At 47.1% G+C, this 23,320-nt stretch overlaps 1 protein-coding gene across 5 annotated transcripts in view; it reads right to left on the bottom strand.

The window, feature by feature from the left end:
* Positions 1-1,136: 1,136 nt before the first annotated feature.
* Positions 1,137-23,320, bottom strand: part of ARHGAP25 (Rho GTPase activating protein 25) — a 90,608-nt gene continuing 68,424 nt past the window's right edge. For all 5 annotated transcript variants that reach the window (XM_077915696.1, XM_077915695.1, XM_077915698.1 and 2 more), the window contains 6 exons: positions 18,554-18,686; positions 15,601-15,674; positions 9,553-9,674; positions 8,545-8,741; positions 5,195-5,724; positions 1,137-2,985 (listed from right to left, as the gene is read on the bottom strand). In XM_077915696.1, the coding sequence (XP_077771822.1) occupies positions 2,778-2,985; positions 5,195-5,724; positions 8,545-8,741; positions 9,553-9,674; positions 15,601-15,674; positions 18,554-18,686 (1,264 nt within the window). In that variant the 3' untranslated portion in view covers positions 1,137-2,777. The remainder of the gene's footprint in view (positions 2,986-5,194; positions 5,725-8,544; positions 8,742-9,552; positions 9,675-15,600; positions 15,675-18,553; positions 18,687-23,320) is intronic.

The raw sequence follows: 23,320 nt of genomic DNA, 5'->3' as shown, positions 1-23,320 counted from the left end.
AGTCACTGCAGGGGGTCACCACAGGGTAGGTCACCACAGAGGTCACCGTGGGGGGTGTCACCGTGGGGGCATCACCACAGGGGCTCACCGTTGGGGGTCACCACGGGGTTGGTCACTGCAGGGGTCACCGCAGGGGGTGTCACCGCGGGGGTCACTGTGGGGGTCACCACGGGGAGTCACCAGGAGCAGGCCCACAGGGAAGTCCCTTCACCAGCCCCCACCAGCCGTCAGGCCGCCGATTTCAGGCTACTTTCAGTCCTGCCCCCCTGACCCCGGATCCCAGGCCACCTGCCCTGACCTCGCCCCACATGCCCTGGGCTCTCTGGGGAGCTGTGGCCACACCGCACTGTCCCTTGATGACATCCCACACTCCCTGCCCCCCCAAGCGCCCCCCCACGGGTCCCCCCACATGCCCCCCCACGGTGTCACCCAGCAGCTGCCTGCCTGGAATTGGGGACGAACACAACAGCGGTATGTCCCCGACGGGCAGAGCCAGCGGGCTGCCTCCAGGCACAGCGCACCCCGGGTGCTCCGGGCCCACCGCGTAGACCGCCTTCCTCTGCCACCGTGACTTGGAGAGGAGGGTGCTTTCAACCAGCGCTGCGTCCCAGACTTTGACTCAAGGCCCAGGTGCCGCCCTCTCCCGCGTGGAGAGCCACCGCCGAAGCGGAGTCGCAGTGTTCCGTAGATGACAGACGTCTCCGTCTCCTCGAACTTATTCATGACCAAACTACTACTATCCTAATTTTTTCCAGTAACGTCTTTGGGCTCAGTCTTCCCCATGTGAAAAATGGGTCTACAACGTAGATCCATCTTCTAGGTCTTAAGCGCCTGTTATCCTAAGTGAGCGAACACATGATAAACCCTAAGTGGGGAGCTCAGAGGATTGTGTTGACTGGGGACAGAACAAAAGGAGCAGGTGATAAAGTCTTTTAAAAAGTGCGGAGAGATGCCTGGGTGACTCGGTCGGCTGAACGTCCGCCCTCAGCTCAGGTCATGACCTCAGGTCCTGGGCTCCAGCCCTGCTCAGCAGGCGGTCGGCCCTTGCCTCTCCCGCTGCCCCTCACCCCCCCACCCCGCTCCGCCGCTCACGCACGATCTTTCTCTCAGATAAATAAAATCTTAAAAAAAAGAAAAAAGGCGTAGGAAGATTTAATATCATCACTAGTCACGAGTTGAGCCAAACTCAGCAGTTTTGCAACCATGTGTAACAATTCTGTTTGCATATTGGAAATAACTGGAAGTTTTTTTTTTTAAAGAAAGAAGTTCTTAGGCTCCACCACCCCCCAAATCCTGATTCTGTCGACACGGGGGTAGGAAGGGTTTGAGCATCAGGTTTGTGCCCCCGTCTGCACCCTTTGCTCCGTGGGGGCGGCGCCACGGCCACAGGCAGGGGGAGGACAACGGGGCGGAGAAAACAAAGAGGAGAAGGAGTGAGAAAACGAAAGCAGAAAAAGGAGTGAGGGCGGAAACCCGCGCAGGGAAGCCCCCCCACCCCCCCTCACATGGAGACCGCAGATCTCAGCCCCGTGGCGCGGCCACCTGCTTGCGGGGTCCGAGTCCGTGCATGGCCGTGATGGGGGGACAGGCGCCTAAGGAGCCCAGGCGACACCTGCTGGGACACCTGCTTCCACTGGTGGCCTCCCGGTGGAAGGCACCTCGAGAACGTGCACGTGTGTCTGGGGCCGTTGCTGCTCCTCGTCTGCGCTGTGTGTGCCTGAGAGAGCGACGCCGCAGCGCGTATGGGGTTCCTGGTGGAGGGACCGCTGGGACGCCTCTGCTCCGGTGTTTTCTACCGCTGGGGCGCAGGTCCGCAGAGCCTGGAGAGCGCCTAACCAGGGCGACGGGCCTCACCAGCCCGCGAGGCTGCCTGCGGGGGCGTCCTCCGGTGGGGTGGCCAGGAACCCCCCGCAGCTACTCCCTCCTGTGTCTGGTCCCCTTCAAGAGCCAAAGCACTTTCATTGTGATGAAACAGAATAAAAAAACCCCATTACCGTGACTATTCTTCTCTAAAAGCCACAGCGAGCCTAGAAGGGAGCCCAACACCGTGGTGGGAAAGCGCCGTTCTGGGCCCACCGCCCCGCAGGGGCTCCCGACACACCTGCCTTTTTTGTTTGTTTGTTTGTTTGTTTGTTTGAATATACTTCTCTCATCGATTTTGCCTTCATAAATACAAAGTTTATTGCTCGTTTTTGTCTCAGTCTAATAATACGTTTGGGTTTCCAGCCCCCAGGGTAGGCATCCAGGAGGGGCTGGCGGAGCGGGCTCTGGTCAGCAGGTGCAGCGGCCCAGACCACAGCTCACCAGGTGAGCGCAAGAGGGCGAAAGATCGCGAAAGATCGAAAGATCGTCTCCGCCCGGCGTCTCAAGGGCCCCGCGAGGCCACGTGCCTGGATGTATTGTTCCCCCAAAGCAAAAAAACAAAAACAAAAACAAAAAATAACGAGCTAACGCCTCCGTGCAGCCCGCGGCGTCGGCCCTGGGAGAGGGCCTGCCCCGATGCCTCCCCCGGCCCTGGCCTCCGCCGTGGGAGGTTCCGTCTCACCCTCCTGAGACCCCGCTGGGTGACAAGGGCCTTCTGAACAGAGCGGCAGGGGGTCACCGATGTCCCCGCGTCCCTGCTCACCCTCACCTTCCTGTAAATTCCACTGATTAATTTTCCTGGGAAATGGGACGTGTCCCCGCAAATGTCTCCTCCCGACTCCCTGGGGAGTCGTTTGCTTCTCAGTCAGGAGGCGGCGCGCTGGGGGGGCCTCCCCTCGGCTCCCGTGGGCCCCTCACGCGTCGGCCTTGGGCTCTTTCATGGATTTGACGAACTCCTTGACTTCCTCCTCCAGGGCCTTGTTCCTCCTCTCCACGTCCTCCCGGGAGCGTTCCACGTTGCGGAGGCTGATCTCCAGGGCCGCAAACTTCTTCTTCTCCTTCTCCAGCTCCTCGTTGAGCCTCACCACCTTGGCCCACACATCGTAGTTTTCCTTCTCGAGGCTGCGAGGGAAGACATAAGAGAGTGAGAGAACGGGGCCTCCAGACCCCCCCCCCCAGCCTCGTCCTACTCCCCCACGAGTCCCTTATCCAGCCGTCCCTGTCATCCGGGCGCCTCCCCCAGGTGCCAACCTCCCAGCCCACCTGCGGCCCCAGGTGCGCCAAGTCCCCTTTGCCAGCTAACGCCCGTGTCTTATGCCGTCGGGTTTCTCCTTGTTCTATGGTCTGCATCTTCCACCAGGTAGGGAAGCACCCGACACGACGGGCTTTCCCTGCAGCCCCTCGCGGGTCCTGCCCAACGGCCTGCCGACGGCCCGCGCCCCAGACTTCCCAGCGCACCCCGAGTTCCCACACCTTGGCTCACTCCGCCGGCCTCCACGGCGGAACCAGACCTCCTCTCCCGAGGCCCCTGGGGGCGGGCAATCCGGAGAAGGGCCCGCGGTCACCCGGAGTCTGCTCCGGGCGGGTCCCGGGCTGGCCCCGGCTCTGCCCCGCCCTGCCAAGCTGCATTCGGCCACCGCCCAGGAGCGGGGGCAATGCCATTTTGACGCCCAGGGAAGGCAATCTCAGGACGGGGGGCGGGGGGACCGCATGATGGGACATTTGCTCCAGAATTTCCTTCTGGGAGATGTTGCCTCCCTGCAAGGTCTCCCTGCCCCCGACTAGCCTATTCCTCATAGAAACCTGAGCCCCCGTTTGAACCCAGCCTGGCCTCTCTCTTCAGGGGCCACGTAAGGGCCCCTCTTTCGAGCCCTGCCTACCCCGCCGGTCCCTGCCCAGGGCTCTCCTCCAAGTTTGCACCTGCTTCCCTCTTGCTCTGGGAGAAACCTCAACCGAGGGGATGCTGCGGGGTTTTGACCACTGATGCTGCAGAGAGAGAACCTGGGTGGGCCCGGGAGCCTGACGGGGCCAGGTCCAGATCCCAGCCCTACCGAGGATCCGATGGGTTCCCCCGAGGAATCTTCTCTACTCTTCCCAAGCCCCCATCTCTTCTGTAAAACGGGGGTATTATCCGTCTTACAGCATTGCTGTGCAGATTGCACGAGAAGGCGTCTGAACCACGAAGCTCGGAGCGGACACTACGGACTGGTAACCATCCTCCCAGCTGAGGAGGGAGGACCCCTCCGGGGGGTGAGTTCAGGGGCCTCGGTTCCCCTCAGGAGGAGCGGCCCCTCCGTGGCAGCTGGGGGTCTCCCGACCCTGCTAACGGCAGCCACTCGAGAGCGCGGGGGGCGGGGGACACTTCCCTGGGGCTGCCTCTGTCACGGACAAGACGGCACGCGCGCGCCCGTCGCATCCCCCAGAGGACGGATCTCAGGTTCTTAGACAAAGGATCTACGCTTTGCTTTTAGGCGGGAAACCTCCTACGTAGAGGGCAAAGAATGGGGGCTCCCGGACGTCTGCCTTCCACGGCCGGAGCCTTAGCAGACTGGAAAGGTACCTGTAACTCGAATACCCCACTAGTCCACATTTCACGACATCACGATGTGGGTTAATCCCGGCGAAGCTGGATTGAGCTTTACGCTCAGGAAAAGCCGGTGGTGTGAAAAAGATTTCGAGAAAATAGCTTATCTCCCCATGAGAGCAAATTGGGGCTGTGCACCAGCCTATTTAACACAGGAACCCCCTTCTTGAGCCTTCCAGCCTCCTGCCCTGCTTTATTTTTCTCCATAGCATGTTCCGCCCTCTGACAGCATATATTTTAATTACTTATATATATATATATTGCCTGTCTCTTCCTGATAGACGGAAAGCACTATAAGCACAGGGACCTGTCTGCTTTGTTCAGAGCTACTCCCCAGCAGCAGGCCCGGGGGGTGCCCAATAAACAGTACGGGAGGTACTCAATAAATATTTTCAGAATGGATGAATCACGTTAATATATATTAAAAAAAAAGACCCTAAAGTTCCTCTTAGTTTTTAGAGCATGTCAATCCTTAAAGAACCAGGATTTGAAAATAGTTGCTTAGGCTGTGTAAGCTGCATACTTAACTTTTCATGAATTTAACCTAAAACTGAGAGCTTTCACCAATGTAGTCATCTCAGCATTCCCTTTACCCCTCTCCTTAATTAAGCCCAACTGCTGTAGATTAACGTTTTCTCTAAACTTGAGGTTTTTAAATATCATTTCTTTGGCAGAGGAGAACCATCCCCGTTGCTTCCGCAGGTGGAAGCCCAGTGGCTGCCCAAGGCCCCTCCGCAAGTGACTTACTTTTCGATCTGTTCCTCGTACTTTTGCTTCTGTGTTTCTATTTCCTTTCGCAGCTTCTGGACCACCGTCTGCAAGGATTCAAGTTCCTCCTCGCCAGAGTTCTTTTTCTCAGGCCCAGTTTCAGAGCTGGGGCTGGCAAGAGTTTCTCTCTTGGAGTCACAAGCAGGGGAAGAGGCCGCGGCTGCCTCCTCCCCGGTGGGCCCCGGCAGGGTGGGGACGTTATCGTAGGTGGAAGTCCGCTGGGCGTCGGGATAGTGAGGCACACCTTGAGACAGCGTTCTCCTGTGCCCTTCCCCTGCCTTTACGTCTGAAGGTGACCAGAACTCATTTTTAAAGATCTCCACTTTGCCGCTGTTGGCACCTTGAAACGCTGACGTCAAGAAGCATTTCCGATTAGGGAGCGTCTGAGTCCTTTTTCGTGACTGCAGCTTCCAATCTCCTAGCTTTTCCCTGGGGGCTTTACTGCTCTCTTCCAGACACCCATCGCTCGGCTGTTGTCCAGTGGGGCTAGTGGCATCCGAGTTGCTGGTCTAGAAGGAAATGGCCATGGATGTCACATGGGTTTTCCCCGTGTGTATCACATTCCCAAGATAAGGATTAGCAACTTGAACGCAAGGATCTTCTGACTGCACACCCATGAAACTCTTAATTAGTAGACCATCTCTTAATTCATCACATTATTGATGATCTGCTTAGTGTTTTTCAAAAGGACATTACACGTGAAGGGAACTAGCTCATGCTCTAGAAATCAATTGTTATTCGTGGTAAGAGAGTCTTACACGAGGATTCTTTCATAGTTTTAGGATAAGGAGGCCTTTCTAACTAGAACTCAAAAATCCAAAAGCCATAAAATATAAGTCTGACAATTTCAACCTACATGGGTGTCCAGGACCCCTCAAATTAAAAAGAACAAACATAAAACAAGGAAAACGCCATATATAAAATCAAAAAAGTAATGACAAACTAGCAAAAATATTTGCAAACATATCACAGACAACAAGTTACTCTCTGCTAGACAAAGTTCATAAAAATTGAGAAGAAAAGGACCAACAACCAACAAAAATATGGACAAAGGATAAGATCAAACAGTTCATAGAGGAAAAGAAAAATGCAACAAGCCCTTACACATAAGAAAAGATGTTCAGCTTCTCTCACTAACAAAGAAACCCAAATCGAAATTAAAATCATTGAATTATCAGGGCAACTGGGTGGCTCAGTTGGTTAAGTGTCACAATCTTGATTTCAGCTGAGGTCATGATCTCAGGGTCATGAGATTGAGCTCTGCCTTGGGCTCCAACCCAGCTTAAGATTTTCTTTCCTTCTCCCTCTGTCCCCCCACCTCCTCTTGCATAGACACTCATGTGCTCACTCACTCTCTCTTTAAACAAGAAAAAAAAAAGGTGAAATATCAATTTTCACCTATCTGATAAGACACTGCCCCAAATTTGAAAACACATTTTGCTAGTGAAACTGTAAGGAAACAGGTCCTTTTGTGCATTGTTGGTGGAAGTACAAAATGGCACAACCTCTGTTTGACGATTTTAATAAAAACTATACACAAACCTACTTACCAAACTCAGATACCCCAGAATCCCAATTCTGGGAATTTATCCCAGAAATATATCTACCTGTGTATAAAATGAAGCATGGTCAAGGTTATTCATTGCAGCCTTGCTTGCGGTACAAAGGAATGAAAACAACCTGGTCAGATGAGAGGCCTGTCCATGTATTGACCTAAAAGGTCTTCAGGACACACTCTTAAATGGAAAAATGCAAGATAAGGAGTAGTGTGTGCATATGTGTGTGTAGAGAAAGAACAAGAGAATATCCTATTTGCATTAAAAAAAGAAGTAAATAATTTACATTCACATCTGTTTATATTTGCATAAAAGAACACTGGGAGGATAAGTAAGAAACTAATAAAGGCAGGTGACAGATGGAGATAGCAGAGGGAGCAGGATTTTTCAATGTATGTCTTTTTCTCTTTTGGATTTTTTTTGATATGTGCATGTGTATTTTTAAATTAAGTTAAAACATGAAAAAAAGGAAGAAAAACAAAAAAAGAATGAGCCCTAAAATCAGAAAATCAAGGCTCAAGCTCTCCTTCTAACCACGCTAGCAAAACACTTGCTTCCACAACCCCTCCTGGAGTCAGAAGCACCCAGGCCTTGAGGTGAGAACTAGAGCTAAATCCCATTCTGTAACCTCCTAGCATCCTGCTGCTACCTTAGGCCAGCTGGTCAATCTCCCTGAACTCTGCTCCTGAAAGATAACATGTGGGTGACAAATGCTACCCTACAGAGTTATGGTGAGAACCCCAGAGGTGACCTTCTTAAGTTTCCCAGCACAGTGCCTGCCCATAGCTGCCCACACTGTTACAATAAATAGCAGAAACCTGTCAAATAAGCATAATGACATCCACCCTCAAGGGCCACTAATAAGATTTCATTATATGAAGAATGAACATTTCTAAATATTAATTTAATTTGAGAGTGTTGGTAAAATGCATTGTGAACAGACGTCACCTAAGAAAAAACAAAACCACTACCACTACCTACCTTTTCTTCAAGACTTTTTTTTTTTCTTTTTTTTTCAAGACTTTCCTAATTGTCCTCAGGATTAATAGTACTATAGACAACTTACATTACCGGTCAACCAGAAATGTTAAATTCTACTCTTGGTTACACATAAAGAATTAAGCTGCTACATGAAGTTCATGTTTTTTTTTTTTAAATATTTGTCTCTATAAATATATAAAAATATTTGAGTTTTGTATATTATTGGCCTCAACAAGTCTACATTTCAGAGGCTGCAGAGTTTTTTGACATTGGGAACGTGAGCCCCAACCCTTCAGTACAAAGGAGGGGTGACATTGCTGAGACAGCTTATCAGGGAATGAGAAATATTACATGAACACATCACATACTCTGAGAAAGAAATCACGTTTCATGGGTTAGCGGAAACCAGTTCTCTCTGGACTTTCACCCGGAATTTTCAACAACTCTTGCTAAAATGCTTATAATGTGATATATAATTTCCCCTATTGACCTTCCCTGGACTGTATTTGGAAAGACTTCCCTTTTACAGTGAGCTTTATTACGGATTCCCGTTGCTCAGTCATTAGGAGACTGGCACACATGTCACTGACCCACCTCTAGGATGCCAACAGAGACTGGATTTTGAAAGAGGCCAGACTTCCAAGATACATTCAAATGGGTCTGTACCATCTGTGCCCACTGTCATGGCGTATCTAAAACTGCCCAAACTGCCACCCTAGACCAACTCTTACATGGAATGACTTGGACTAAAGGAAGAGTCAGAGGGAAGGAAGAATTTTCTCTGCACCTTACCGTGTTACTGAAGCTATCTGCCCTAGAAATTGGAGGGTCTTCAGTGGCATCCCAGCCCACAGAACTTCGAGCTACTGGAGGTTTCTTAGGGTCATTTTTCTGAGCAGGGGGTGAGAGGGGTACATCCTTGGACTTCGGGAAAAGAACTTCATGGTCTCTGATCATCATGGTCATCACTCTTTGGATTTGAGGAGCCCCTGAAAGGTGAAAGAAGAAAAAGATCTGTCGAGCTGGACCATGGCAAGAGGCAGGCAGTCCTCAGGGTCTCCACCCATGGGATGTCTCTAAACTTGGGTCTAAGACCACAGGGCCCAAAAGGACCTCATTTTGCTCTTCATGGGACCCTTCCAAATTGCTTGAGATAGGAGATCATGGTGGAAGTGAAGGGATAGAAGAAGGATATGAGAGTGGGGTGTAAGAGGGTTATTTTCAGCCTATACAGTCCTGTGCATCAGTCTTTGATCAGAAAATAGGTAACATAATATTTTTCTCCCCTGATGTGGTCCTTAATATGACATTTGCTCTCTTGATGCATGGATAGTACATACATGCCAGATGCACTGCCTTCCAAATCCATGGCAGACATCAATACTCTCTGCTAAGACTTCTGCACAGAGAACCAAGGCGCAGCCACAGAAGTCTTTTCAACACAACTTCACAAGTGGTCTTTCTGTGAGTTGTCTTATAAAATCAAACTTGCTTTCTCTACTTTCTTGCAAACTGTTTTCTCTGGTTAAGGTTATTTAAAAGTCATAAGAGACGAAGAAATACTAGCTGTGGTTGTGCTAGCCCTGTTGTACTGTGTACAGAGAGGTCAATTTTTAACCTCTCTGTTCTGCTGTGATCTGGAAAATGGATATAATTCCTGCTCTGCTCCTTTCACAGGGCTATTTCACAGTTGGGGCAAGTAATCAACTGAAAATGCTTGGCAAATTGCAGAGCACTTTGGTAGCTAGATAATTGTTGTCACTTCCTCCGCCCCTGCCTTCCACACAGGACCAGCTGTACCTCTCATGATCACAGCAGGGTCTTCGACCTTTGACCGGATGAGATTCACACCAATCACGGTAGCCAGGTTATCCACGCTCATCTTATTAACAGCACAGTTCAGCTGGATTTCATGTAGGAACCTGTGGACAGCCAGGAAATCCCGTAGTAGGAAATAGGAAATTGCCAGAAGGAAGCTTCCGGGTACCAATGAGATCTCAGAGATGGATCCCATCTCTTCCCTTCTAGTCTCAAGAATGAGACTAGTCTGCTTGGCCCATATGAGTTTAGCTTCACCCTGGAAGATTCAAGATCAAGGCAGAAGAGAAACCAAGAGGAGCCTACCCGGCTGCTGGGGTGGTGTAGGGGATTGGGATGGGCACCCTGTTGGCAGGAGGTAAGATCCGGCTCAGGGAGCTAAGAGGAAACTAGAAGGACTCAAATGAGTATGTGACTACCACTCATCCCAACCTTATAGGCTTATCTCCCAGGCTTTCGGCACCCATCCCACCCACGTTTCCACAGATGAAAACTTTATCATGAGGAGATGTCACAGAGGGAAATCCACAGTGCCTCTTTGCTCTCATCCTCCAATTACAGCACCAAGCATCTCAAATTTTCAGTGGATGCTCAACAACTAGCAATGAATTTTTACTGTAATTCCACCCATTGGAGGCATGAAGCTCTCAGTTTCCCTATAAAAAAATGAAACTAAAAATATCAGCAAAGGAATTTGTAAATACCTCTCCAAAAAACATCTTTATATGGATATGCTGAGGAGAGGGAGGCAAGATAGTAGAAAATTAGGAGTCCTCATTTCATCTCATCCCCCCAAATTTAGCTAGATAATCTTTCAAACCATCCTGAATACCTATGAATTCAACCTGAGATGTAAAGAAAGAACAGGTGGAACAAATAGAAAAGTGACCATTTCTTGCAAGCCACTCTGCACTGGACAAAATGACTAGAAGGACGGATTCACCACAAAAGAAAGAACCAGAAGCAATACTCTCTGCCACAGATCTAATGGAAATGGATTTAAGTAAAATGTCGAAGACAGAATTCAAGATTACATTTTTAAAATTACTGGTGGCTCTTGAAAAAAGAATGAAAGACTCTAACGATTCTCTTACTGCAGAAATAGGATCTAATCAGGCTGAAATTAAAAATACTTTAACTGAGATGCATTCTAAACTGGATCTCTAACATCCAGGATAAATGAGGCAGAGAGAGTGAGTGCTATAGAGGACAAGTTGATGCAAAGGAAGGAAGCTGAGGAAAGAGAGAAAAACAACTAAGAGCCCACAAGGAGACCCCGAGAATTAAGTGATAGTTTGAGAAGGAATAATATCCATCTTATTGGGGTTCCATGGTATATGGAGAGAGAAAGAGAACCAGAAAGTATGTTTGAACAAATCATAGCTGAGAACTTCCCTAATCTGGAGAAGGAAACAGGATTCATATCCAAGAGATAGAGAGGAACTCCCACTCCAAAATCAGTAAAAACTGACCAATACCCCAACATATTGTGAAGCTTGCACATTTCAGAGATAAAGAGAAAATCCTAAAAGCAGCCAAAAACAAGAGATTCTTAATTTATATGGGGAGAAATATCAGATTAACAGCAGACCTCTCCACAGACACCTGGCAGGTCAGAAAGAGATGGCATGATATATTTGGGGTACTAAATGAGAAAAACATGCAGCCAAGAATACTTCATCCCACAAGGCTCTCATTCAGAATAGGAGGAGAGAGACGCTGGGTGGCTCAGTGGTTGAGCATCTGCCTTTAGCTCAGGTCCTGATCCCGGGGTCCTGGGATCGAGTCCCACATCAGGCTCCCTGCAGGGAGCCTGCTTCTCCCTCGGCCTGTGTCTCTGCTTCTCTCTCTGTGTCTCTAATGAATAAATAAATAAAATCTTTAAAAAAAAGAATAGAAGGAGAGATAAAGAGCTTCCAGAATAGACAGAAACTGAAAGAACATGTGACCACCAAAGCAGATTTGCAAGAAATATTAAGGGGGACCCTGTAAGCAAAGAGGGAGCCCAAAGAAACAATCTGCAGAAACAAGGACTGTATAGATATTAGGATGACACTAAATTCCTCTCTTTCAATAGTTACTCTGAACGTGAATGGGCTAAGTGATCCAGTCAAAAGACACAGGGTATCATACTGGATGAAAAAGCAAGACCCATCTAAATGCTGTCTACAAGAGACTCATCTTAGACCTAGGGACACCTTCAGACTGAATATGAGGGGGTACAGAACCATTTACCATGTGAATAGTCCTCAAAAAAAAGCTGGGGTAGGAATCCTCAAATCAGATAAATTAGTGTTAAACCAAAGACTATACTAAGAGATGAAGAGGGACACTATATCATACTTAAAGGGTCTATCCAACAAGAAGACCTAACAATCATGAATATTTATGTTCCTAATGTGGGAGCAGCCAATTATATCAACCAATTAATAACCAAGTAAAGAGACACATAGATAATAATACATTAACAGTAGGAGACTTCAACACTGAACTCTCAGCCAAGGACAGATCTTCTAAGCACAACATCACCAAACAAACAGGGCTTTTAATGATATGCTGGACCAGATGGATTTCACAGATACATACGGAACTTTCCATCCTAATGCAACAGAATATACATTCTTCTCAAGTGCACGTGGAATTTTCTCCAGAATAGAGCACATACTGGGTCACAAATCAGGTCTCCACTGATACCAAAAGACTGGGATCATTTCCTGCATATTTTCAGACCACAATGCTTTGAAACTAGAACTCAATCACAGGAAGAAATTTGGAAGGAATGTCTTTGGAGGTTAAAGAGCAACCTACTAAAAAAAATCAATGAGTCAATCAGGAAATTAGAGAAGAATTAAAAAGATTCATGCAAACTAATGAAAATGAAAGCAGAACTGTTCCAAATCTTTGGGATACAGCAAAGGCAATCCTAAGAGGGAAATACGTTTCAATACAAGCCTCCTTCAAAAAATTGGAAAAAAATCTCAAATATACAAGCTAACCTTACACCTAAAGGAACTGAAGAAAGAACAGCAATTAAAACCTAAACCAAGCAGGAGAAGAGAAATAATAAATATTAGAGCAGAACTCAATGAAATAGAGACCGGAAGAACTGTAGAACAGATCAACAAAACCAGGAGCTGGTTCTTTGAAAGAATTAATTAGATAGATAAACCCCTAGCCAGCTTTACTAAAAAGGAAAGAGAAAAGACTCAAATTAATAAATCATGAATGAAAGAGGAGAGATCACAACCAATACCAAGGAAATACAAACGATTTTAAAAATGTATTATGAGCAACTATATGCCAACAAATTAGGCAATCTGGAAGAAATGGAGGCATTCCTGGAAAACCTACAAATTACCAAAACTGAAACAGGAGAAATAGAAAACCTGAACAGGCCAATAACCAGGGAGGAAATTGAAGCAGTCATCTAAAACCTCCCAAGACACAAAAGTCCAGGGGTTCCCAGGGGAATTCTATCAAACACTTAAAGAAGAGATAATACCTATTCTACTAAAGCTGCTTCAAAGGATAGAAATGGAAGGAAAACTTCCAAACTTGTTTTAAGAGGCCAGCATCACTTTGATCTCAAAACCAGACAAAGATCCCACCAAAAAGGAGAATAATAGGCCAATATCCCTGATGAACACAGATGCAAACATTTCTCACCAACATACTAGCTAGTAGGATCCAACAGTATATTAAGAGGATTATTCACCATGACCAAGTGGGCTTTATCCCTGGGATGCAAAGGTGGTTCAACACTTGTAAAACAATCAACATGATAGATCATATTAATAAAAGACATCTCAATAGATGCAGAGAAAGCATTTGACAAAATACAGCATCCTTCAAAGTGTAGAGGGAACATATCTCAATATCATAGAAGCCATCTACGAAAAGCCCACAGCAAATATCATTCTCAATGGGGAAAAACTGAATGCCTTTCCCCTTAGATCAGGAACACGACAGGGATGTCCACTCTCATCACTGCTATCCAACATAGTACCGGAAGCCCTAGCCTCAGCAATCAGGCAACAAAAAGAAATAAAAGGCATTCAAATTGGTAAAGAAGAAGTCAAACTCTCCCTCTTCGCAGATGACATGATACTGTACCTAGAAAACCCAAAAGACTCCACCCCAAGATCGCTAGAACTCATACAGCAATTCGGCAGTGTGGCAGGATACAAAATCAATGCCCAGAAATCAGTGGCATTTCTATACACTAACAATGGGACTTAAGAAAGAGAAATTAAGGAGTCAATCCATTTACAATTGCACCCAAAAGCATAAGATACCTAGGAATAACCTAACCAAAGGGGTAAAGGATCTGTACTCTAAAAACTACAGAACACTTCTGAAAGAAATTAAGGAAGACTCAAAGAGATGGAAAAATAGTCCATGCTCATGGATTGGAAGAATTAATATGGTTAAAATGTCAATGCTACCCTGGGCAATGTATATATTCAATGCAATTGCTATCAAAATACCATGGACTTTCTTCACAGAGTTGGAACAAATAATCCCAAGATTTGTATGGAACCAGAAAAGTTTCCGAATGGCCAAACGAATGTTGAAAAAGAAAACCAAAGCTGGTGGCATCACAATTATGGACTTTAAGCTGTTACAAAGCTGTGATCATCAAGACAGTGTGGTCCTGGCACAACAACAGATACACAGATCAATGGAACAGAAGAGAGAACTTGAAATGGGCCCCCAACTCTATGGTCAACTAATCTTCAACAAAGCAGGAACGAATATCCACTGGAAAAAAGACACATCTCTTCAACAAATGGTGCTGGGAAAATTGGACAGTCACACCCAGAAGAATGGAACCGGACCATTCTCTTACACCAGACACAAAGCTACACTCAAAATGGATGAAAGATCTAAATGTGAGACAAGAGTCCATCAAAATCCTAGAGGACAACACAGGCCACAACTTCTTTGACCTTGGTCACAGCGACTTCTCGCTAGACATTTCTACGAAAGCAAAGGAAACAAAAGCAAAAATGAACTATTGGGACTTCATCAAGATAAAAAGCTCCTGCACAGCAAAGGAAATAGTCAATAAAACTAAAAGACAACCTACAGGATGGGAGAAGGTATTTGCAAACGACACATCAGATAAAAGGGCTGGTATCCAAGATGTATAAAGAACTTGTCAAACTCTACACCCAAAGAACAAGTAATCCAGTCAAGACATGGGCAGAAGACATGAACAGGCATTTCCCCAAAGACGACATAGACGTGGCCAATAAGCACATGAGAAAATGCTCCGCATCACTTATCATCAGGGAAATACAGATCAAAACCACAACGAGATCCCACCTCACACCAGCGAGAATGGCTAAAATTAACACAGGAAACAACAAAGGTTGGTAAGGATGTGGAGAAAGGGGAACCTCTTATACTGTGGGTGGGAACGCAAGCTGGCACAGCCACTCTGAAAAATAGGGTCGAAGTTCGTTAAGAAGTTAAAAATAGACCTGCCCTACGACCCAGCAATTGCACTGCTGGGGATTTATCCCAAGATACAGATGCAGTGAAACGCCGGGACACCTGCACCCCAGTGTTCACAGCAGCAGTGTCCACGATAGCCAACTGTGGGTCAATCTACATGCTCCATGTCACTACAGAGATTGCACACAGCAGGTCCCCAGAAAGGGAAATGAGTGGCCTGAAATGAATGTCTCTAAGGCACTAAGTTATGGCCCAGAGCCAGGAAGATGGGAGATCATTCTAGAAACATTTTAAGGATTCTGGGTGTTACTGCATGTCCCGGGACTCCAGGCAGCACTGCGACAGCACTGAAGGAAGACGCATGTTCACTTTGTGAGCCGATCAGACTTTCAGTGGGTCTTTTTCATTATGTTGTGGATAAAGGGAACTGCTTTGGCGCCGCGGGAATACAGTTGACCTTCCCAAGGTCTGCAGCAGAAGCTCTGAGTTCACAGAGACGTTCTTTCCTCCTCTAACCGGGGGCTTCTTTCTGATACAGTTGGCTGGAAACTGATGCCAGGGGATTCTTACCTGCACAGGTAGCTCAGGAGGCTGTAGTTGTCTCGAGGAAGGAGGGACAGCTGCTTCACCAACTCCTGCTGCGCCTGGGAAGAGATTTTAACACCGTAAACAAGCCTGCTCCCTCACCAGCCAGGAGCCTCTGGAACACAGGGAACAAAACTGGCGGTTCCGTGCAGAGGGAACACCGGCAGTCATTCCTGTTCCCGTAGCTTGTGTGTGTGTGTGTGTACATGTGTGTGTTTTAAGATTTTATTTTTTTTACTTAACAGAGAGAGAGCACAAGCAGGGGGAGCTGCAGAGGGAGAGCGAGAAGCAGAGTCCCCGCTGGGCAGGGAACCCAATGGGGAGCTCAATCCCAGGACCCCGAGATCATGACTCAAGCCTAAGGTGGACATTGAACCAGCTGAGCCCCAGTTTTTGTGTTTTTTAAAAAGCTTTTTACTTTGAAATAATTATAAAATCCGAGGAAACTGAAAAAAAAAAAAAAAACCAGCATGTAGAGGCACACAGGTTGCTTTGCTTTGTTTTTTAGCATATTTTTTTCATTGTCTCGAATCACACCCTCTTCCCCAGCTCAGAGCTACTCTAAAGCCAGGACAATTCGATGACTCATACAATATTTGTTTGCTCAGTGAATGCTTGCGATGTAACACTGCAGTAAAGAACCGGATCATCACCAAACACCCCAAGTCATTTTAAAAGTATTGAGAAAAGAAAAAAAAAATCAGTATTGAGAGAAGGAAGTTTCTGAGAAGGGTTTTAAGCAATGTGGCCTTGCTGAGACCTGCTGGCACACAGGACAGGCTGACTAATCTGGGGGAGGGGAGCAGGTAAAGGTCAGAATGTTCTAGATCCATGAGACTATCATACAAAGAATGCATGTGCCGGCGGGGGTTGGCGGGGGAGGTATGAGAAGTTGTCTGGAACGTGGATTTTTTTAGTCAACTTTTAAACCTTATTCCATAAAATGTTATTATTTTCACAAAGGTACGCTGATATGCCCGAATTAAGACTTTTCATGTCCTCTTCTCACCCCTGACCAAAAACAAATAAATAAATAAATCATAAATCATGCACAAAATCATGCACACAGCTACTAATTCTCAAGTGGCTTGGGGTATTTGGTTCTAGTCCGTTCTTTAACGGATCGTTACATCCCAGGAAGGCTGTTACCATGTTGCCGAGGAAGGTCTATACAAGATCATGCAACCTACCTTTTCTTTTAAAAAAAGATTTCATTTATTTATTCATGAGAGACACAGAGAGAGAGAGAGAGAGAGAGAGAGAGGCAGAGACACAGGCAGAGGGAGAAGCAGGCTCCATGCAGGGAGACCGATGTGGGACTCGATCCTGGGACCCCGGGGTCTCACCCTGGGCCGGAGGCAGGCGCTAAACCACTGAGCCACCCGGGGATCCCAGCAACCTAACTCTTGTGCCAGAAAAGAGCTACACTGGCTCCAGCCTGTTAGCAGCAGCACTATCACCCCGTTCATTTCCTAATGTTGAAATACAAAATCAGGATCCCCTTAAATCATGAGGTTTTTCATCCTGAGTCAGGAAAGAAGTTCTCATAGCTGTGCTTTCTACCAGGTTGAGGGGACTATTGCTCTATTGTTTAAAAATGATAATAACTATCATATATATATATATATGTTATGTTGTATAATCCCAGAAAATAATATATATTATTGTCATTGTTTATTATTTTCTAAGGGTATACTACATAAGAAATTATAAATAGAGAATAAATCTCTCCCTAAACCAATAATTAAAGATAAAAATATTGTTAATTTTTAAATTAAAAATAATTTAAAGACATCACTCACCTACCTCATATCCTTTGTCCTCAAAACTATCCTAAGTATAGCAGATGTTATGCTAAAGCTTGTTTCAGTTTGTGCTGTCTGGTACAACAGCTACTTGACACAAGTGACTATTTTAAGTATTTGAAAAAATAAAATGAAATCAGGAATTTGGTTCTTTAGTTGAACCAGCCACGTTTCAAGCACCCAATGACCATGTGTGGGTTAGTTGTCACCATATTGACCAATGACACCACCTACCCGTGCACCACGATAGAATGCTGTGTTGCTCTGAATAAATAAACTCTCATAGAAAATGCTTAATTTGCCTAATGGCAAAATCAAAGTTAAATCCAGGTCTTCACTGGAGGCTTTTCCAAGTACCACTTCACCAAAAAGAGCTTTAACCCAGTATTGCTAAGAACTAACATCCCAGAACTGGGGAGTGAGACCCCAATTATTAGCAACATAATAAAAATGTATCCTTCGGGCATTTGGTTTTGCGAATCCAGGTTAAAATTCATGAACGTCTTATTGTTGTTAGATGGGCTTTCCTGGTATCTTTCGTTGGTTGGTTTGTTTAATTAACATGACTCCAGTGCAGTGAGTGTGGACTGTAAGACCTTCCAGGAGACGATTTACACAAGGTCACAAATCCCGCAGGCGAACTCGTGCGCTCTGCCCAGCAAGCTGCCGCGGATGCCGGCCACGGCCCTGTAAGCAAAGGGAAAGCTCCTTGTCCTTCCCTTCTCCAGCACATGCCTTCCTTGTATGGCCGTGCTGACTCTCACCGTCACTGTGGAACTAGAACGTCCTCACCTCTCACCCGACTTCCAGGCTGGTCGGCGCGTCCTTGTGTCGCACTGGGCCTCGGCAAGGCCATACTGCTCGGAACCTTGCTCAGCAGCTTCCTCTTTTTCTTGTTAAACTGGCTTGAGTGTGTTCACTATAGTCCATCTGCACTGGATTGTCATATCCCAGCAAGACTGTCCCTATGCTTGGCCTCAATTGCCTTTTGTTCCTGACAAAGTTCCAATGTGACAAAGTATCCCACTAAAAGGTGTAGGTCCCTGACCTACTGTTGCTCGCCCACCAGAATCGTGTTCAATAACTATCACCTTCTTACAAAGCAGGACAGCTAACTCTAATGAGATACAAACCTTTGCCTCATCCGCATTCATGAGCTGCCCACATAGCAGGAACCCCTCGTACTGGCTCCAGGGAACCACTGGCTCTGGGAGGTCTCGGAGGTAGAGCTTTAACAGGGAGGCCACTGTGTGCACATCCGTATCTCTGCAAAAAAATAAGCAATGTCCTTTGAAAGTGAAACTCCAGAACATTCCTCACCTCTCCCTTGGTGATGCACTGAACAGAATCCTAGGTTCCGAAAGGGAGTTTTGCAAAGGAGAAGAGTCTGATAAAGATGTATTCAAACAGAACATCTTTGCTAATCTTCTTGGGAATAATGATTCCCAACACCGTTTCCTTTATCTCTTCCACCCACCTCAAAGGTAAGTTCAAGGTCTACCTTTCCATTAATCTTATTAAGTTATTTTTATCTTCACCTCTTTCTTTTTCCTCCAAGTCACCTAGTACCTCACAATTTTGCATTCTCTACTTAGTCTCTAATTTTTCCTGTGATAACTCATTTATATCCATGGCCCACGATCTCTTTAAACTCTCCGAGAGCTTAAAACATTTCTGGGATTCATTCATCTATTTGCACGATCATGCACTCGGTCAGTAAGTATTGAGAGAACCTACTAGGTTCAAGATTCTAGGTCAACCACTGGGATTTCAGCAGTGAACCTGAGGGATACACACGACACTTGGCCTGATGGGCCACAGAGCCATGCAGACTCAAACATTACCAAGTCATTACAATATTGTGACGTTAGTAGCACAAAAAAGAGGTCCAGGTCCTGAGGATGTATGGAAGTATGAAAAAGGGACACCCAGTGCAGAGTTGGGGAGTGAGATGGGACAAGATTGGAAGAGTGGCAAGGAGTTACAGCACGGGGAAGGGAGCACATGTACCAGCCTGGAGGGTGGGGAGCAGAGACCCTGCTGCAGAAAGAGAGGCAGCATTCAGATGACTGCCTGTTCAGTGAAGGAGTCTTGGGTTTTTCAGCTCAGCTTCTCCAGTTTACCGCAGGAATGGGCAAACCGTGGCCCAGGAGTCGAATCTGGCCCACTGCCTGTATCTGCACAGCCCCTGAGCTAAGAATGAGTTTCATGTTTTCAAATGGTTGGGAACAAAAGTCAAAAGAAGCCTATTAAAAAAAAAAAAAAAAAAAAAAAGAAGCCTATTTCACGGCCTGGGGAAATGATGTGAAATTTGAATTTCAGCGCCCATACGGTGTCCCCGGAATACCATCATGCTCATGCATTTTTGCATCGTCTCTGGCTGATTTTGCGCTGTAACTCTGCTAAGAGCAGAGCCGAGTAGCTGCAGCAGAAACCATCTGGCCTGCAGAGCCTCGATATTTCACACGCAGCCCTGTATCAAAGTCTGCTGACTGCTCGTTCATAGAGCTAATGCGTTTGTTCTGCAGCTCTAGAAGAGAAAATAAGTCTGGATCTACCGTATGTTTGAGGTTCATTAGTGAAGCGATTATTTACTTCATATTTATTTACCTCATTAAAAAAAAATGGTGTTCTTAAGCAACTGTCCTGGTTGTATTTTGAAAAGCTCTGATGCGGTAGGAGGTTTGGACAGCTACGGTGTGTCCTGGGTTTCAGTGATGGGGAATGTAGAATCGGCCGCGTGGAAGTGGCTCCCGAAGAAGGGACAGGAGGGGTCGGTTTGGCCAGAAGGAGGAGAAGAGAAGAATGGAGGGAGCAGAAGCAAGAGCATCAGGACTTGACTGTGAACTTCTGTCTTGACATCGTGGGTAAGCTTTGTCGTTGGCTTTTGCCAGCCCGCGTTTGGAGCTGTCTTCTGAAACGGGGCCCCCTTCGCAGCCTGTGGGCTTCTCTTCCTCAGAAGGAGAACTCGAGCTGGCATGAGCCCTGACCATGCTCCACTGCTGCCGCAGGAAATTGGGGCTGGGAACCATTCACTTAAGGTGGGGATTCTGGAAAAGCCTTCTCTGCTGAGTCACTGCCTAAAAATACTCCTGGGCGAAGCCTTCTTGTTAAAATGCACGAGACGTTCCCAAGAAGATGGCGGAAGGACAACCAGCTGACAACTTTGCGGGGGGTGGGCATTCCCCTAAAGTCCCAGAGCGGCTTCTCCTCAAGCCCCAGCATTGCAATCCTCTCTATGGTTTTAGTCAGAATCCAGGGCCTCTCCCTCACCCCGCCTCCAATTATGCTCCCCAAGCCCCTCAATTCTATCCGAATGTCATGTGAATCGCTCTAAGTCCCACCCCCACCCCCCAAACACTGCCCTGTTTCAGAAGGCAAGGCCTTTTGCCAAGATCCCGCCCCAGCTTCCTATGTGGCCTCCTGCCTCCACGCGGTTGGTTCCGTTCTCTGACCTTCCATCCACTGCCTGGCACAGCGCCCAACACAAAAAATAGACCCAAGCAACGAATGTCGCAAACAACAATTTGAAGTAAGAAAATATAGATAACACGTTTAAAAAAAAAAAAGAATCTTTTAAAGATAAATGGCAATAACAAAACCCACAAACGACTAGATAGTTCAATCAGAAGAAACTACAATAGCAAAAATATCCAACATTAGAAATAAAGAAAGGGCTGTAACCACTGATGTAGGGTAGCTGCTTCAAAGCTATAACCAAAGAATGCAATTATCTGTGTAAAGCATCCTGGAACATTTAATACCAGAGGAAGCTTCCCGATTCATTTTATCGGGGGAAGACAATGCTGCTTGTCCTGGCTAACTCCTCGTGCCTGCTTAATGTGTCTGGGCGAAGTGTCATTTCTTCTTGGAACTCTCCCTAAATCCACTAGAATATGTCAAAAGGTTCCTATTCTGCAACACCAGTGTGTATTGGGGGGGGGGGCGGTGGCGTGCACGAGGATGGTGCAATCCATCAAGCGTCCCACTCTTGGTTTTGGCTCAGGTCATGATCTCAGGGTTGTGAGATCGAGCCCTGCGTTGGGCTCAATGTGGGGTCTGCTTAAGATTGTCTCTCCCTCTGCCCCTTCCCCCACTCTCTTTCTCTCTAATAAATAAATGCATATATTTTTTGAAAAGGCTCCAGTTCCAAGTTCTCGTGGTACCATCTAGTTTTCAACTTGAGCACCTAACACAATAGAAATTATACAATTATTTCTATAAATCTCTGGTTTAATGTCTGTGCCCCCGTTGTAGCAGGGCCAGAGCAGTTGCCACTGTTAGAGTCTAAATTTCCAGCATGATTTTTCCTGAGTTTGGCTATTCCTTCACCCCAATGAAATATCTTTAAATGGCTTTTCTTAAGTCAAGGACTAAGGGCAACACCCTTAGTGTTCGAGTTCAACACCCGAGATTAGCCCAGGCGCCACGAGTGGCTCTCCCTGGTAGCCCTGGGCTTCAGATGTGGCACATCTGCATGTTTCTCACAGAAATATAGGCATCAGAGGTGTATTCGTTCTGTGGCCAGATAGTGTCCAGCTCAGCAGAAACTTAACAAAGAGATTTTAAAATTCATATGCAAATGTTTAATGAGAATCAGATACAGCTGCACTAGAATCTGCCAAACAATAGCTCCTTTGCCTCTCTTCATTCCGTGAGACGATCTGGGGCATCTCAAACCACACATATGACAAGTGTAGGGGATCTAGATGAGCATCCACAAGGATTACATAGACCCCAAAATCGGCCCTGGGAGGACTCTCAAGAGCCCGGGGTGACCCTTCCTATTTCTAGGCATGCAAACTCTACTTCTTGGTTCTGGGGGTGGAGAGGTCATGACGAGCTAAGCTTCCTTCTTTCAGCCCCAAATATTTCACAGGAATCAAAGACTATGACTCCGCCACCCAGGCTGACATTATAGGTACATAAAATCAAGCCCAGGGCAAGTGTGTGACGAACGCCTGCAATCACCTCTATTCCTCCTGGCTCACTGTTCACATTGCTTTAGCAATAACCCACCTGTATCTTTTTGATCAACTCAAAGCTAACGAAGAACGGAAGAAGAAAACTGGATATAAAGGAGGCGAGCTTCGGTGAACAGGTGCCTGATGATGAATCGCAATTTATAGTGCTGCTGAGGGCTCCGTACACTGGTGCCCACAACCCGCCGTAGTTCCAGTAGCAACCGCACCCGTTGCTTCCCTGTACAAGTACGGCACCCTTGGTAAGTCAACCTGCTGCACGCCGACGGCGGCAAAGCCAGTCAGTGGTGGTCCAAGCTCAGGCCGTGGCTGTGAGACCCGAGAGAGCAGGTGGCATCAGAGATGCTGCAGAGGGAGAACGGCCATCGCCGGTGGCTGGGGTGGACGGTGGGGAGGGGGAGCTCATGGCACTTCATGATTTTCCCAGGATCAGCCCCGTTCCTAGGTCCTTCTAAATAACCTCGTGGGGAATTGCAACCTTTGGGAAGCAGATAGGGTTTAGGCCTGTCTCACCAAATCTTGATTTATGGGCTGCTGATTTGGAAAGAACAATGGCTCTTTCTTGCCAGCGGGACAAGCACACGCAGGCAACCAGGGCAAATATTGCACAAGAGGCGGAGACTGTCCAATGTCGGGGTGGAGGCGGTACTAGCTGACGGTGGCAGAGCTGACAACCTCGGTGGGGCAGCCGGGAGGTGGGGGGCAGGTAGGCCATGATGAGAAGAATTGTCACTACAGCTGCCGTGCCCCCGCCCCAGACCTGGGCAACCTCCACGGGGGACACAGGGAAGGATGCCAGCTGCCACGGCATCACGTACTCTCTCCGAAGAGGCTCCGAACTGAGTTCCCAGGTGGACACCACTGTGTCTCCCAAACCAAGCAGAAGCCCTGGCTCTGGCCCTTTTTGGAAAGCCGAGC

The sequence above is a fragment of the Canis aureus genome, chromosome 11, assembly GCF_053574225.1.
Source record: "Canis aureus isolate CA01 chromosome 11, VMU_Caureus_v.1.0, whole genome shotgun sequence".
In the NCBI taxonomy this organism is placed as follows: Eukaryota; Metazoa; Chordata; class Mammalia; order Carnivora; family Canidae; genus Canis; species Canis aureus.
The sequence above is the reverse complement of the archived record's forward strand: the minus strand, read 5'-3'. Positions and strand labels throughout refer to the sequence as shown.